Here is a 16899-nt window from a genome sequence, read left to right on the forward strand (position 1 = left end):
ATATAATGTTTAACAGATGGAGTTAGTATCTTTTTTTTTTTTTTTTTCCACCAAGACAGGCTCTTGCTCTGTCACCCAGGCTGGAGTGTAGTGGCAAAGTCATAGCTCACTCCTGGGCTTAAGGGAATCTTCCAACCTCAGCCTCCTGAGTAGCTAGGACTATAGAAACAAGCCACCATATCCAGCTAATGTTTAAATTTAAAAACAAAGCTTTTCAAATTTTTGATTAAAATTTTTTTTTTGTAGAGACACTGTCTTGCTACATTGCCCAGGCTACTCTCGAGCTCCTGGCCTCAAACAATCCTCCCACCTTGGCCTCCCCAAACACTGGGATTACAGATATGAGCCACTGCTCCTGGCCTCATTTGTATTTTGTACTTATTTTCAATTAGTATTTACTTTTTGTCCTTTTTTAAAATGGATAGTGTTAACTTTCCTTAAAAAGCACTTTTGATAATTCAGGAGGTATAAATAGCCTGCTTATTTAAAAACCTCCACTTGGTTAACTTTAGAAACTTAAGAATTATAAACTCAAATTTATACTTCTTGATACACAAACTTAAGAACTAAAGCTATCTTCTGACTCTTCTATTTGAAAAGTTACTTACACTTCTTTCCGTCAGTCTCTCATTCTTCATTTTTGTTGGTATCCTGTGGAATTTTTGTCTAGTCTAGTAAAATTAAAGTATTATCACTTTAATGTTTTGTAGCTCTTTTTTCAATAATGATGATATTTATATTCCGTTTTGCAGATTTTAACAGTGTTTTTTCCTGATTGTATTATTGTTATTTGCCTATGATTAAACTTTTCTAAAATTAAAATTCAGGTATTTTTACTTTTTAATATTTTTTAACCTGTCTATAACTTTCAGCATCACTGACTTCCTACTGGTAAAATTCAATTGTAAGGAATACTATTAGCAATCAGGTTTCTGTATAATGAAGCAGTTTTAAGGTCTTCAAGTGGCCGACAATATTTTGTTTATTAAGTTACAAAGAATTAGCTTGCAGCTGGGTGCAGTAGCTTAGGCCTGTAATCTTAGCACTTTGGGAGACTGGCAGGATGATTGATTGAGGCCAGGAGTTTGAGACCAGCCTGTGCAACATGGTGAGACCCTGTCTCTATTTTTTTAAAAAAAGAAAAAGAATTATCTTCCACAAATTATCCTAATAACAATCTATCTATGTCCTAATCATTGCTATGCTGTCACCAAAGAGCTATATCTGCAACGTGCTATATTCCAGTTTTGCTGCAAATATAGAAATGTAGCTTTAGTTTTGTTTCTTTGTTAAGCATCTATTAACATTTTACTCTCCTCTCTTTTAACAAATATCCCACCCACCCAGCTAATTCAAGGAATTAGATCATCCAAACATCTTTTTGTTTGTGACTTTCGACCATTCCTTTTAGGTCAGTGTTTCATTTGCATTACATGCTGCTCTGCTATTTCTGTTATTTTTTTAGTTGAAGATAGACCTGTTTACTTTTTCTTCACTATCACATTATAATATTACCTAATTCCATGTTAAAAAAAAATTTATGGCTGTGCATGGTGGCTCACACCCGTAATCCCAGCACTTTGGGAGGCTGAGGTGGGAAGATCACTCAAACTCAGGAGTTCAAGACCACCCTGAACAACATAGTGAGACCTTGTCTCTACTAAAAATCAAAATAATTAGCTGGACATAGTGGTGCATGCCTGTAGTCACAGCTCCTTGGAAAGCCGAAGTGGGAGAATCACTTGAGCCTGGGAGGTTGAGTCTGCAGTGAGCCATGATCGTGCCATTGCACTCCAGCCTGGGTGACAGGGTGAGACCCTGTCTCAAAAAAAACTTTTTAAAGTCACTTTTATGGCATGTATTTAATTCATGGCTTTATTCTACATTCCTCCTTCCTTTTTTCTTTCTTTTTTCCTACTTCTTCCCTCTTTCCCTCCCTCTTATCTCAAACATCACAATAAATACTCAAAATATTAAACATGGTACCGCCTTCATGGAGCTTCCATTTCAATTGAGGAGACATTATAAAAAACCAAACCACCAATTATACATATAGATAAATAATTGTTTTAAATGCTGAGAAAGAGTAAGACGGAATAGCAAGGATTAGACCTATAGAATATTTAGCTGATTACTAAAGGAAGATATGGAGCTTGCCAGGTGAAGGTGAGGAAGAGCTTCCAGGTAGAGGTAAAAACTTTCAGGAAGAGATTGGAGCTTGATATGTTCAGCAAACTGAAGAAAGAACAATATTTCTAGCATGTATTTAGCTTGGTAGAGAATAGCAAAACATGAAGTTGGAAGGATAGATTAGCGGATAGATAATGGGAGACATTATAAGTCTTAGAAGGATTTTGGGCTGGGTGTGGTGGCTCATGCCTGCAATCCCAGAACTTTGGGAGGCCAAAGTGGGTGGATCACTTGAGGCCAGGAATTCGAGACCAGCCTGGGCAAAATGACAAAACCCCGTCTCTACTAAAAATACAAAAATTAGCTGGGCGTAGTGGCTCACACATGTAGTCTCAGCTACTTGGGAGGCTGAGGCACAAGAATCACTTGAACCCAGGAGGTGGAGGTTGTAGTGAGTGGAGATTGTGTCGCTGCACTCCAGCCTAGGTGATGGAGCAAGACTCCATCTCAACACAAAAGAAAGGAGTTTGGATTTTTCTTTAAATGAAAAGGAAAGCCAATGTAGTGTTTTAAGGGAGACAGTTATATTAATTTTTTAATTATTATTTTATTATTATTATTATTGCTACTTTAAAGAGAATGGATTGGAAAGGAGGATGAGAGTGTACCATTTGGGAGGTGTTGTAATAGTCTAAGCCAGAGGTAATCATAACCTTCAAAGGAGTGGCAGTGGAGATGGAGAGAAGAAGATGGATTTGTGATTGACTTTGGAGACAGAATCTGAAAGACTTGCTGATGGATTGTTCATGGAGAAGGGTATCCTCAGATTCAAAGGAGCTGGGACTTCTGCAGAAACACAGAGAATGTTTATTAGCAGCGTTGGGGTGTTGGGAGTGAGATAGAGCCAGGCTTTTGTTAAAACTAGAAGATGAATGGAAAGTTCTGATAAGAGGTATGAAGAGTTTTCTAATTATAGAGCAAGAGTTCTTGACAATACAGGATTCTATAGATAGTGGCTTGGGTTGGATTAGGAGATACTGAGGACAATATGGGGTTGACAGAGTGGCAATATATGCTTTGAGACCTTGGACTTCCTGTAGTGACTACACTGAACAGGGCTTTTAGGCAGGTTGGGATGTACCATTCTGGGAGAGGAGGGCAATCTGACCCAATTGTGTGGTTTTTTGGCTTGCAAGAAATCTTCTCCCCTAAGCTGCAAGGACTGCTACATAGAATTACAAAAAGTTATTGCTACAAAGCACTTAAAGAATATTTATTTTTTGAAGATACAGCAAGAAGACTGTCTTCTCTCACTTTTTATTTTTTTGTAGCATTAACATTCTGCACATGCCATAGAATATTTCTCCAACACTGCCTGGCTTGAAGTGAAAATACTAGATGAAAAAGGCAAAGCTACATATATTATAGCCATTTAGTTTATGTTTTTAATCCATGTTTGTATAGTTTTATACTGTTTGCATCTTTGTTACATTTTAGATTTTAAGTAAGGACTACATTAGTTTTAAATTGCTTTGTGATGTTAAGAGCAAGTTAGTGATTATATTTTCATATTTAAAAGTAAATATGATGGATTTATAGGCCACACATATGTTCCATGTTCATCATATCATTTCACAACTAAAAATAGTCCCCTCCCTAAATAACTGTTCTCAAAGGTTATTATTTTTTAAAAAACATAGAATGCAGTGTATCAAAAACAAGACTGGCAAGTCAGATCCTGGCAACTTTGTATTATGACTAAGAATTTGCTTTCTTTAGGCTATAATTTTGCTTTAGATGCTTATGAAATTTTGATTTTTGATTACATTGGAATATTAACAGAAAGAAAATAATTCTGTTCATTCACAGATCAAAAATAATAGAGTAGAAAATTATTCTTGTCAGTATCTGAAACCAAACTTTGCTCATTTAAAAAATATCTTTTGGATCCACCGTGTCATAGGTCTTCAGTATTGTTTCTGAATAGAATATTGAATACTATAGCAAAGAGGATTCCTCTGTTCCTTTTTTTTTTTTAAGTAAGTATATGTCAGGAAGTCTAACTAATAAATGATTTGTTCTTCTAGCAGTTTCCATATGCCCACTGATCCCAAACCTACAATTATGTGCCTCTTGCTATTGAGGCAGTGTGTTGTGCCCTTTGGTGTATTGTGCTGGAAGAACTATTGAGATGTAAAGGTATTTGTTAGGAAAAGAATAGGGCTAAAGATAGAAATCCATAGAATACCAGTATTCTCACAGGCAACAAAAGAACAGGTACCAAAGATTGAAAAGGAAATTTTAGAAAGGGAGGAAAACAAGCCAGGAATGTTGGAAATAGGAAGCTAAGCGAGCCTCCACAAAAGACAGTTTCAGAATGAAGTTGAGTCAGCAGGATCAGATGCCACAGAGAGAGGCAGGTTAAGATGTGGATGGGACAATGTCTGTTGCATTTGACCATTAGGAACTGAAGACCATAGTGGGACATTAGAATCGTGTGGCAGAGCAATATTTCAGTGTGCTGGAAAACAAATGAGAAGTGATCAAATGAAGACTGCAAGTGTGGACCCTTGAAGAGTCCCCTAATCTTTTTCTTAGTTTTCTGTGTTGTCTGTGATTATAGAATTTTTAAGCATGTGTAGTTGAAGTTGAAGACGTTAAATATGAACCATTCATAGATCTTTGAACAGTTGCCAGAAACCTATTTTTTATATTAATGTAATAATTTACATAAAACTAAATATTTAAAGTTTTGAACTCTTAAAGCACAGCTAAATGGAAACTTTTAATGCAAATGTTAATTTTGTTTCTTTTTTTTTTAAGTCTTGGCTACTTATGATTCAGCAGACAGAACAACTTAGTAGGATAATGAAGACACATGCAGAGGACTTGAACTCTGGACCTTTACACAGGCTCACCATGATGATTAAGGACAAGCAGCAGGTGAAGAAAAGTTACATAGGTGTTCATCAGCAGATAGAGGCAGAGATGATCAAGGTTCGTTTTTCCATATTGAAGTTCTTTCTTGAAATTGTTTTTCAGATTCACAGAAATATTTTACCTTATTTGGCTTTAAAAATTGTTTATTCATCATTTCCCAACAAGAAATAGGTTTATGGTCTCTAATAAGTAATATCTTATTGAACATAAAACATTGATTATAGGATATACTGTTACTGTATATACTCCTACGAAAGAAAAAAGAGGCTCCCAATTAAACTATGACACAAAGCTTTCTTATCACTTAGGATTTTTAGTTTTTATTTACTGAAATAGTTCTTTGAGACTTTTAAAAATAAATTTGTCTTATCTAATACTTTGCTTAAATAAAAAAGAAAATACAGGCAGAATTACTTTTGGTATTCTTAAATTTACGTATCCCTCATTTTCCCTACATTCGGAGTCTGTCTCTTCTGAATGACTTTTTTCAAATTATTTTTATTATAGAAATTTGTAAATGTATAAAACAAGAGAGGATAGTAAAATCAACTTCCACCTACCCATCACCTGAATAGTCACCGTTTTTTCTATACTCCCACCCACTTTTTTTTTTTTTTTACATTGGATCATTTTAAAGATATCATTTTATCCATAAATATTTTAGAATGTATAGCTAAAATAAGTGTTCTTGTTAGAAATGTAACTACAGGCCAGATGCGGTACCTCACACCTGTAATCCCAGCACTTTGGGAGGCCGAGGAAGGCGGATCACGAGGTCAGGAGATCAAGACCATCCTGGCTAACAGGGTGAAACCCCGTCTCTACTAAAAATACAAAAAATTAGCTGGGCGTACTGGCGGGCGCCTGTAGTCCCAGCTACTCAGGAGGCTGAGGCAGGAGAATGGCGTGAATCTGGAAGGTGGAGGTTGCAGTGAGCGGAGATCGCACCACTGCACTCCAGCTTGGGCAACAGAGCGAGACTCCATCTCCAAAAAAAAAAAAAAAAAATTGTAACTACAATACCGTTAATTTGCCTAAAAATAATAATTCCTTCATGTTATCGAATACTTTTTGTTGAAATGGTTGTTGTTTAAATGTTTTTTTATGGTTGCTTGGTTTCAGTCAGGATCCAGATACCATCTATACCTTGCATTTGAATGATACTTTTAAAAAATATGTAGGTTCTCTTTCCTGCACAGTGTTTAATAAAATGCCATTTATTTATGGAAGAAACTAGGTAATTTGTTCTATATAATTGAATTTCCTTCATTTTGGGTTTTTCTGTTAGCATCTTATGATGTGATTTCACATATTCCTTCATCTTTAATTTTTTCTGTAAATTGGAATTTAAATCTAGAGACTTGATAAGATTCTGGCTGTGTATTTGGGGCAAGAATACATCATAGGTGGTGGTATACACTTCTTGCAGTTTTATATCAGGAGGTATATAATGTTGATTTATCTTTTTGTTATGTGAAACTTGACTAATTGGTTCCAGTGTTGTCAACCTGATCAATCTATTAAAAAAGTTTTCTGGCTGCGTGCGGTGGCTCATGCCTGTAATCCCAGCACTTTGGGAGGCCAAGGTGGGCAGATCGCCTGAGGTCAGGAGTTCAAGACCAGCCTGGGCAACATGGTGAAACCCCGTCTCTACTAAAAATACAAAAATTAGCCAGGTGCGGTGGTGCATGTCTGTAACCCCAGCCACTTGGGAGGCTGAGGCATGAGAATTGCTTGAACACTGGAGGCAGAGGCTGCAGTGAGCCTAGATCATGCCACTGCCCTAACAGCCTGGGCAACAGAGCAAGATTCTGTCTCAAAAAAAAAAAAAAAAAGTTTGGTATCAGTCTTTTACCAAATAGTTTTACAAAGTTAACCAGTGAGTTTTTTCTTGAATGGAGAATGATTTGAACTCATTTATATTTATATTGTAGTTATTTTTGTTTATTCACTCAGTGTCATCGTCTGTGTCATCAAGAACATTGGTGATACAGAATTTCTTTAAAAGGGGTTTGAGATTATCTTCCAAGTTGCTGATAACCACTTTTGCAAGGTTTTGATGCTTTCTCTTTCTTAATCTTCTCAAATGGCAAATTTGAAGATTTGTAGACAATATCTGGGACACATATTTTTTCCTTAAATTGCATTTAAATGACTTTTTGACTACAGTCAAGGACTTGCATTTGTTTCATTGTTCCATAGAAATAATATTTTAATTGTTTGTTTAATTACAGAAAATATTTCTGCACATACCAAGTTAATTTTTTAAAATTTTAGATAATGGCAGTGTTATTTTTCGTTTGCGCCCCCCCTCCCCTTTTTTTTTTAGTCGAGTTTCAGCCAGGCTCGAGTGCAGTGGTGTGATCTTGGCTCATTGCAACCTCTGCCTCCCAGGTTCGAGCAATTCTTGTGCCTCATCCTCCCGAGTAGCTGGGATTATAGGCATGCGCCACCACAGCCTGGCTCCTTTTTTGGTATTTTTGGTAGAGACAGGGTTTTGCTGTGTTGGCCAGGCTGGTCGTGAATTACTGACCCCAAGTGATCTGCTTGTTTTAGCCTCCCAAAGTGCTGGTTACAGGCGTGAGCCACCGTGCCTGGCCTGAGTTGCTATTCTTTTAAAAAAGTTTATTTGTTTTCACATGCTATTGAATTTAGTACTGATTTTTAAAACATACTTGTAGTTTATTTTCTATAGTTGTATATTAAAGAACAACTCTGACCTGTAAGTAGTAAAATACACATCAGTTAATACTTTGGAATTTAAGTTCTTGAGCAATTTAAATTTAAACAATTTAATACATTTATGCATTTTGTTTCTTTGACAGGTTACCAAAACAGAATTGGAGAAGTTAAAATGCAGCTATAGACAACTAATAAAAGAAATGAATTCTGCCAAAGAGAAATATAAAGAAGCTTTAGCTAAAGGTAAGGCAAAATTTTAAAAATTGTTTACTTAGGTGATTTTTATTCTTACTGTTTGAAAGTTATCTTTGTAAGTAGTGGAATAATTCCATTTAGAGCATTTCACATATAAAAAACTCGAAATAAACCCACATTGGCTAATTGTCAAACTGTGTAGTAAGTCTTACTAATTTTCCATTGCTTTAAATGACTCAAAGTATTTTCGAATAGTTCATACTAAATGGAATTATGTAGCATGTGTAATAGAATTGAAGGGATGTTTAAAATTTTCTCTCTTGCATCATATTTACTTATTTAATTACAGAGTGCTTAAGTAAGAAAAATAAGAGTATATTTATTTAGAAACTTTTAAAATCTTCTTTTTTACCTTTATTATTTAAGTCATTAAAACCACATCATTTTATAGCATTATGTTCTCTTTATAGCTTAATTTTATGTGTCTATATTGCCCTAAAATTTTCATAAGAAGTCTTAAAAATCAATGGAAAGAGAAGCATATTATTTATGTTTCAAACAGAGATTTATGGTTATAATTTCTTATTAAGTACTTAGGTGATTTTGTATCTAAATTTTGAAATGTTAGATTTCAGTACAGATTAAGCATAGTTTATGAACAGAAACTTCTTTGGCTGTTGCTATAATTGGGCAATATTTTCCTTATGTTTAAATGTGCCTAAACCGCTCATATTTATACATTTTTTCTTTATAAAAGTTGGAGGATTTTTCTTTTTGTTTTGTTATTTTTCTTTCTAGCTAAATAAAGCCTTTATTAGAATCTCTATTTTATTTTGGTTCTTAAATTTATCTTTCTCTACATTTTATCTTTTATTTGTTAAACATTCTCGTTATTTTGTCGTAGTAAATGAAGTAAACAGCTCCTCCATTTGACTGTATCTTGCACAATGAAAATATTGTTGTTATTCCCAGTACACTAGAAGTGATACTGATTTAAATGCAGTTCTTTCTCTTCTCCTTCCTTTCTCTCTCCTTTTCCCCTCTTCTTTATCTTCTTCCTTCCTCTCCCTTGGTCTCCCTGTTTGTCCCTCTTCTCTCTCTTCCTCCTCCACTTCTTACCCCGACATTTACTTTGTGTCTCCTTCTCTCCCTGCTTCCCCCAATTTACTAGGGAAGTTGTATGCATATTCACAGTTTCCTTACTTATTTGTCATGTAACTCAGCCAGGACTTTGAGATTATGGTGTCTATTAATGTAGATATATCTTTTGAAATGCTTTTATCTTTAAATTATCTAAATTATTTTAGTGAAGCAAAAAAAGAAATGACAGTGGAAAGAGCACAGGCTTTGGAGTCAGATAGTCCTGGATTTAAGTTCCAACATTGTGTGATTATTTCATAGATTTTCAAACTTCCTATACCTAATTATTATTCCTTTGTTATTTTAGGAGTGCTTTAGAGAACCAAGAAATATTTACTGGGCACTTGCTATGTTTAAGTTACTGAGATTCAAAACAATATTTGCCAGGCATTCAAGGAGCTTACAGTCTGGTTCACTAACTTGAGAACTCCAAGTCTCACTCTCTTGCAAAATCTAGCTTTTTCACAAGGTATCCCTTGCTAAATCATCAAGAATAGTTTAAAAATAACTTTATACATTAAACATTACTTCTTAATCTGTCAAAATAGTTAATTTTATAAAGTTCATTGCTTCATGCCTGGCTAGCATTCTCAAGTTAATTAAATTACATTGCAAATATCCATATCTAACTTCACCCACAGCAACCATATTGTAATCCAGCTATGCTGTGTATTTCGCACTAGGTTTGTATCTGTTGGAGAATTATTAGTTAGAAAAAGAAATACATAATTACTTTCAAGTCTTTGATATCTGTTTTTAATGATATAGTTCATGTTTTTAAAAGCAAAATCTAATTCTGATGTCAAAGTTTTAATTGTTGTACCTAATGCTTATATTAGAAAAGATTATGGAAAATCATTATTCTTTACTCTTGATTCAGATGAAACACCATTTAGTATTGTATTAATAGTTAGAAGGCAACGAGAGAATCTGAAGATCATACTTGTAATAAATTGTAAGAAGTGAATTATTTGAATCTGTTTTAAAAATTATACAAGCTTAGTTGTCTTTCTAAAGGTATTCATGATAGTATTTTTCTGTTTTCAAGAATTTGATTTCTCACATTAAATCCTACAGAATATATAGTTACTTTTAAAATAAGTACTTTTATATATCCACTTCACACATGAGAGATAGGTAAACTTTTCTTTTATAATCAAAACTGTGTTTATACTCATGTTTAAATGAAAAATTATAAAATTTTATTTTTGAAAAATTTATGTTTCAAACTGCTTCTGTTTTTATGGAAATAGGAGTTTTGTGGAGTTATTTACTCTTTACAAGGATGACGAGCTGTAATGGCAAATTTTTCCCACATATATAGGCTTTATGTCAGAACCTTAGTTCACCTACATGGGCCAGATTAGGACACTTTTGGAATGGGCCCTAGAGACTGCGGGGTGCTTACAATAGCTACTCAGATATTTGTCTGGCATCCAGAGTCATTACTTTAGACATTGGAAGGTCTTAGAAAAGTTATTTACAATCCCAATCTAACATAGAGCATCCAATAAGAGAAGACAGGCCTTGGGGAAACAAGGCCTGGAAATAATTCCTATAGTAAGATAAATTCTATATTTGATCAAGAAATGGGTTTGGACTCAAGGGTTCAGTTCCTATAACTGGGAGTTCAGCAGTAGTAGTAGTAGTAAACCAGCAGGAAGGCTGCGTTAATGCTGAAACTACAAACCCCTGACCCCTGCTGTATAAATTAAACTGATATTTTAAATTTTGAATGTTAAAATTTATATACAAAGGAACACTCGTTTATGTTTAGTATAATGTAAAATGTAACATTCATTTGCAATATGAATTTAGCATCATTTTAATTTTCTAAAAATTAAATGCACCTTAAAATAATACACCTTAAACATTCTAAAATAATACACCTTAAACATTCTAAAAATAATACACCTTAAGCATTAAATGTTCATTGCTGTGTGGTATGTTGAGGGAGCACATGTATATTGTATTTTATCTTAAATTGACTTGGACTAATTTGAACATTAGTCGATTGATTATTACTTATAATGCATGCTGAGGACAACCAAAATAATTTTAACCTATTGAGCTGAAGTTAGTAACTTGGAGGTGTTTCTTTTTTTTTCCTTCATTGCCTTAACAAACATTTAGATACAAATACCCTTTGATACAAAGAAGTACAAAAGGTAGTAAAAGGATTCCCCCAATCACTGTTGCCATCACTACTAAACACATACATATCCACAGCTGTTCATGGCCCATGTCAGTGCCTCTTATAGACGGGAAATCACCTTTACTAGATTTAATAAAAATGCAAATGCCTCTAAATGTTCCTTCAGAACAAGTAAGAAGAGCTGACCAAGAAGAAAGAACCATGGGTGAAGGATTGTGGCTCCCACAAATCGGGTGAAGGTAATAGTTTGGGGCTAGCCAAAAATGAAAGGAATTCTAGGTGATTGTGAAATCAAAAGTTAAAAGGAACCAAGTTAGTCCAGGTAGGAAGAGAAGATTTGAGGAGTTAGGCTAGTCAAGTGCCTGTAGGCTGGTTAAGGAAGTCTGCTCTGAGTGAGGAGAAGGGAATGGAAAGTATCTGTAAATATCCAATGGATTTTTAAAAAGAATAAGTAGAGCAGGAAGCAGAAAGTAGCCACAGAGAAATTCCTCCTACCCCAACCCCATGCCATTTTCTTTTTTTTTTTTTTTTTTTTTTTTTTGAGACAGAGTCTCGCTCTGCCTCCCAGGCTGGAGTGCAGTGGCGTGATCTCGGCTCACTGCAAGCTCCGCCTCCCAGATTCACGCCATTCTCCTGCCTCAGGCTCTGGAGTAGCTGGGACTACAGGCGCCCGCCATCACGCCTGGCTAATTTTTTGTATTTTTAGTAGAGATGGGGTTTCACTGTGTTAGCCAGGATGGTCTCGATCTCCTGACTTTGTGATCCGCCTGCCTTGGCCTCCCAAACTTCTGGGATTACAGGCGTGAGCCACCGCGTCCGGCCATCCCATGCCATTTTCTAAAAGTAGTTAATGAGATTATTTATCGGGAGAGACTTTAATTTACACAGATTGAAAAAAATATCTACTCATCCAGCCCCAACAAGCAGCCTCTCATTTTAGTTTTTCCAATCTTTAAAAAAAAATTAAAACAAACGTAGAAATTAGAAGGATGGGACAGTGAATATGCATACTGGATTCAACAAGTATTAACCTTCTGCCACATTGGCAGAATCATTTGAATGTATGTTTCAGGCATCATATACTCTTGGTCGGTAAATGCTTTAGCTTGCATCTGCTGAGAATAAAGACATTCTTCTAAAAAGCCACAATGCAATTATCATTTCTAATAAAATTAACAATAAATAATTCTCTATTATCATCTAATATCCGGTCCATATTCTGGTCTCCCCAGAATGTCTCTTATACAGGTTGGTGCAAAAGTAATTGCTATTTTCACCATTGAAAATAATGTCAAAAACCACAATTACTTTTGCACCAATCTAATAGTTTTTTTTTTTTTTCTGTCCATCATTTCCTTCGTTGTTGTTGCTTTGAACCAGGATCGATCAAAGTAAACATACCACATTTGATTGTTGTGTCTGTAGACTCTTAATCTTTTCCTCTAGAACAGTCCTCCTACTTTTTACTCATGACTTTTTTTTTTCAGGAGTCCAGTTTTCTTGTAAAATTTCTCATATGCTGGATTGTCTGATTGCATTCTCATGACTACTGTTTAACTTGTCCCTGATCTATCCCCTATATTTCCTGTAAATTTAAGGATAGTTCTAGAGGCTTGATTAGATTCAGGTCAAACATTTTTGACAGGACTGCTTCATAGATGACGATGTATACTTTATGTTGCATCCTACCAGGAGGCACATAAAGTTGGCTTGTCTTACTCTTAGTGCTCAGTCAAGTTTGATTTCTTAAGTAGTGACTGCCAGATCTCTCCATTGTGAAGGTACCTTTACCCCATGTAATTGGTAAGTAACTGCGGAGAGATACATTGGCATGTGTGAATAACCTATCCCCCAACAACCTTCTATCGAATGGCTTGGCATCCATTGATCATCCTTGCCAGTAGCAATATTACGTTAACAGCCCATCATTTGTAAAAAGCCTAGCAGATGACTGGGAAGAGAAAGGAGGGTTGAGGGAGGAAACAGAGAACAGTGTAAAGAGGGAATAAAAAGCTGGAAATGGGAAAACAATTTCAAAAGCTTTGCTGATACCCTTCTCTTTTTACGTTTAACTCTTTCCAAAGTCATGAACTCTTTAAGGTAATGCTGGCTTGAAGCAGTGAGCAAAGAAAGCCTCTTGCTCAGGGCTGTCACTTTACTAGGTAGTGAACGCATTTCAGTTAGAAGTGTTTCTTGACATCAGCATAAAATAACAGGTACTTAAATGCAAAATACACAGATTTTACCTTCCTATTGCAGGTTAAATTCCGAATACCTTTAGTGGGTTAAACACATGGTTAGGTTTAGCCATAAAACAGTTTTGTGAATCCATAAAGCCTTTATCTGCACTAAGTAGTATAAAGGAAATAATAGATTTTTAAAAACTTTTAAATTGTATATATTAGGAAATAAATAATACTCTGAGATTTATCTCTTAGGAGACATCGAGAGATTTGTTGGGGGTTCTGGCAAATATGGGGAATTCAGGTACTGTTTGCCATGATGTGCCTTAACAACTCCCTTTGACTATCATCAATGCTGTTGTTGTTCATGGGAAATAATTCTAATGTGGGTTTTAGTCTGTTAATTAATTTTAAAAACATGAGTAGTGAAGGTTTGTGTCAGGAGTAACAAAGTAGTATTGAAGCTGCTGAATCTGCAGTCTGTTTTGTACCATCAGGTGAGAGTGAGAGCCAAGTGGGAGGTCTTTCTGGACCAATGGTGTGCAAAATAATCAGCCTTCCTTTCTTTTTTTCCTATATCTTATCAGTGAAGAAGTGATGGATGGTTGTGGGAATAAATTATGTTGTAAGTACCTGGGATTTGTAAGGATTAGTATTTTTGTATGTGTTTATATAGATGCTGTTTAGGTCCTTTTTTGAAAGTCAACTATTAAAATTATGAGATAACCTGAGAAATTTTACCCAGACAGGATATTTGATATTAAGGAAATCTTGTTATATTATAGCTTTGATAATGAAATTGTGATTTTTTTGATGTTCTCTTTATTTTTGCATTAAATGCAGAAATATTCACAGCTGAAGTGATGTGATATCTGAGGTTTGCTTCAAAATTATCTAAAGAATAGGGAGTAGATAGATAGAAGTATAGATGAAACATGATTGAACATGAATTGATCATTCAAACCAGTTGACAGGTACATGGAGATATTGAACAATTCTTTCTACTTTTGTATAGGTTGGAATTTTTCCACAAAAATTATATAAAAATAAAGAATGTCACCATAAGAAATGAAAGAAAACTAGACGTTGGCATAGGCAAGTATTTCATGACCAAAAACTCAAAAGCAAATACAATAAAAACAAAGATAAATAGCTGGGACCTAATTAAACTAAAGAGCTTTTGCACAGCAAAAGGAACAGTCAGCAGAGTAAGCAGAGTGGGAGGAAATCTTCACAATCTATACACCTAACAAAGGACTAAAATCCAGAATCTACAACGAATCAGTAAGAAAAAAACTAACAGTCTCATCAAAAAGTGGGCTAAGCATATGAATAGACATGAATAGACAATTCTCAAAAGAAGATATACAAATAGGTAAGAAACCTATGAAAAAATGCTCAACATCGCTAATTTTCAGGGAAATGCAAATCAAAACCACAATGTGATACCTCCTTACTCCTGCAAGAATGGCCATAATACAAAAACAAAACAAAACAAAACAATAGATGTTGGCGTGGATACGGAAATCAGGGAACACTTCTACACGGCTGGTGGGAATGTAAAATAGTACAGCCACTATGGAAAACAGAGTGGAGATTCCTTAAAGAGCTAAAAGCAGAACTACCATTTGATCCAGCAGTCCCACTACTGGGTATCCACCCAGAGGAAAAGAAGTCATATGAAAAAGATACATGCACATGCATGTTTATAGCAGCATAATTCACAATTGCAAAATCGTGGAACCAACCCAAATGTCCATCAATAAACAAGTGGATAAAGAAACTGTGGTGTATATAAGAGTGTATACAGAGTGCTCCTGCCTCACACTCTTCCCCTCAAATCCCAAAGTCGACTGTATTATTCTTATGCCTTTGCATCCTCAGAGCTTAGCTCCCCACACGTCAGTGAGAACATAACTCAGGTTTTCCGTTCCTGAATTACTTCACTTAGAATAATAGTCTCCAGTCTCATCCAGGTCACTGCAAATGCTGTTAATTCATTCCTTTTTTATGGCTGAGTAATAGTCCATCATCTATCTATCTATCTATCTATCTATCTATCTATCTATCTATCTATCTGTCTGTCTGTCTGTCTGTCTGTCTGTCTGTCTGTCTGTGTATCTATCTATCTATCTATCTATCTATCTATCTATCTATGGAAAACAAAAAAAGAAATGAAAGAAAGGTCTCATGATCCTTATTGGGGCAACTATTTCCATATCAAATTATTCTGAATCTATTCCTTATCATTTTGTATTTATATACTAATACATTTATGTATTAATTCCTTCATTTAGTCACTCATTTAATAAGAATTTCTTTTGTTTGGTAAATTCCAGAGATATAAAAATGAAAAAGATGTGGACCCTACCTTCAAGCCATTGAAAGTTGAATTTTTTTTTTTTTTTTCCGAGATGGAGTCTTGCTCTGTTGCCAGGCTGGAGTGCAGTGGTGTGATCTCGGGTCACTGTAGCCTCCACCTCCCAGGTTCAAGTAACTCTCCTCCTCAGCCTCCTGAGTAGCTGGGGCTACAGGTGTGCGCCACCACACCCAGCTAATTTTTGTATTTTTGGTAGAGACGGGGTTTCACCATGTTGGCCAGGATGGTCTCTATCTCTTGACCTCGTAATCCACCCACCTCGGCCTCCCAAAGTGCTAGGATTACAGGTGTGAGCCACCATGCCTGGCTGAAAGTTGAAATTTTTATAAAATCAGATTTTTACTTAATTAAAAAAATTTTTAAGCCCGTAGAAAAGTTGAAATGATGATATAATGAACTCTTGCATACTTTTTACCTGGATTCAAAAATTGCCAAAATTTTGTCACGACTAGGCTTCTGCTGTCTCTGTTTTGCCTCTTTCTATGTATATATATATATGTGTGAACCTATATATATGTGTGAACCTATATATATGTGTGAACCTATATATATGTGTGAACCTATATATGTGTGAACCTATATATGTGTGAACATATATGTGTGAACCTATATGTATGAACATATATATAGTTTTCTTTTGATGAAGCACTTGAGAGTATATTGTAACATCATAACATTTCCTTTTAAATACCTAAGCATATATTTTCTAAGAACTGTATTTTCCAACACAACCCCAATTTAATATGCCCAAGAAATTAAACTTTGATGCACTAATAAAATTAAATATATATTCTGTTTTCAAATTCATTACAAAAATGTCCTATATAACCTTGTTTGTTTTGGATCCGGGTCCAAATAAAGGATTATATATTGTGTTTAATTGCCATGTAGAAGAATTGCCCTTACCCTCTTTATTTTTTAACAGGTTCATTTTGATACAGTTAACATACAACAGACAGCACCTATTTAAAATATTTATTTTGATAAATTTTGACATATGTACACACCTGTGAAATTATTACTACAATCAAGATAATGAACATGTCTTTCACCCCTGAAAAATTCCTAGTGCCTTTTTGTAATCCCTGTCTTCC

The 16899-nt window shown here is 35.0% G+C and overlaps 1 protein-coding gene across 9 annotated transcripts in view; it reads left to right on the forward strand.

Annotated features, from left to right (window-relative positions):
• FER (FER tyrosine kinase) overlaps nucleotides 1–16899 on the forward strand; it is a 448497-nt gene that overhangs the window by 79991 nt on the left and 351607 nt on the right. For all 9 annotated transcript variants that reach the window (XR_008679968.2, XM_055387411.2, XM_055387413.2 and 6 more), the window contains 2 exons: nucleotides 4954–5127; nucleotides 7896–7995. Coding sequence is in view for 8 of the 9 variants with exons in the window: in XM_055387411.2 (XP_055243386.1) it covers nucleotides 4954–5127; nucleotides 7896–7995 (274 nt within the window). In the remaining variant the exon portion in view is untranslated. The remainder of the gene's footprint in view (nucleotides 1–4953; nucleotides 5128–7895; nucleotides 7996–16899) is intronic.

This window comes from Gorilla gorilla, chromosome 4, assembly GCF_029281585.2.
Source record: "Gorilla gorilla gorilla isolate KB3781 chromosome 4, NHGRI_mGorGor1-v2.1_pri, whole genome shotgun sequence".
Lineage (NCBI taxonomy): Eukaryota > Metazoa > Chordata > Mammalia > Primates > Hominidae > Gorilla > Gorilla gorilla.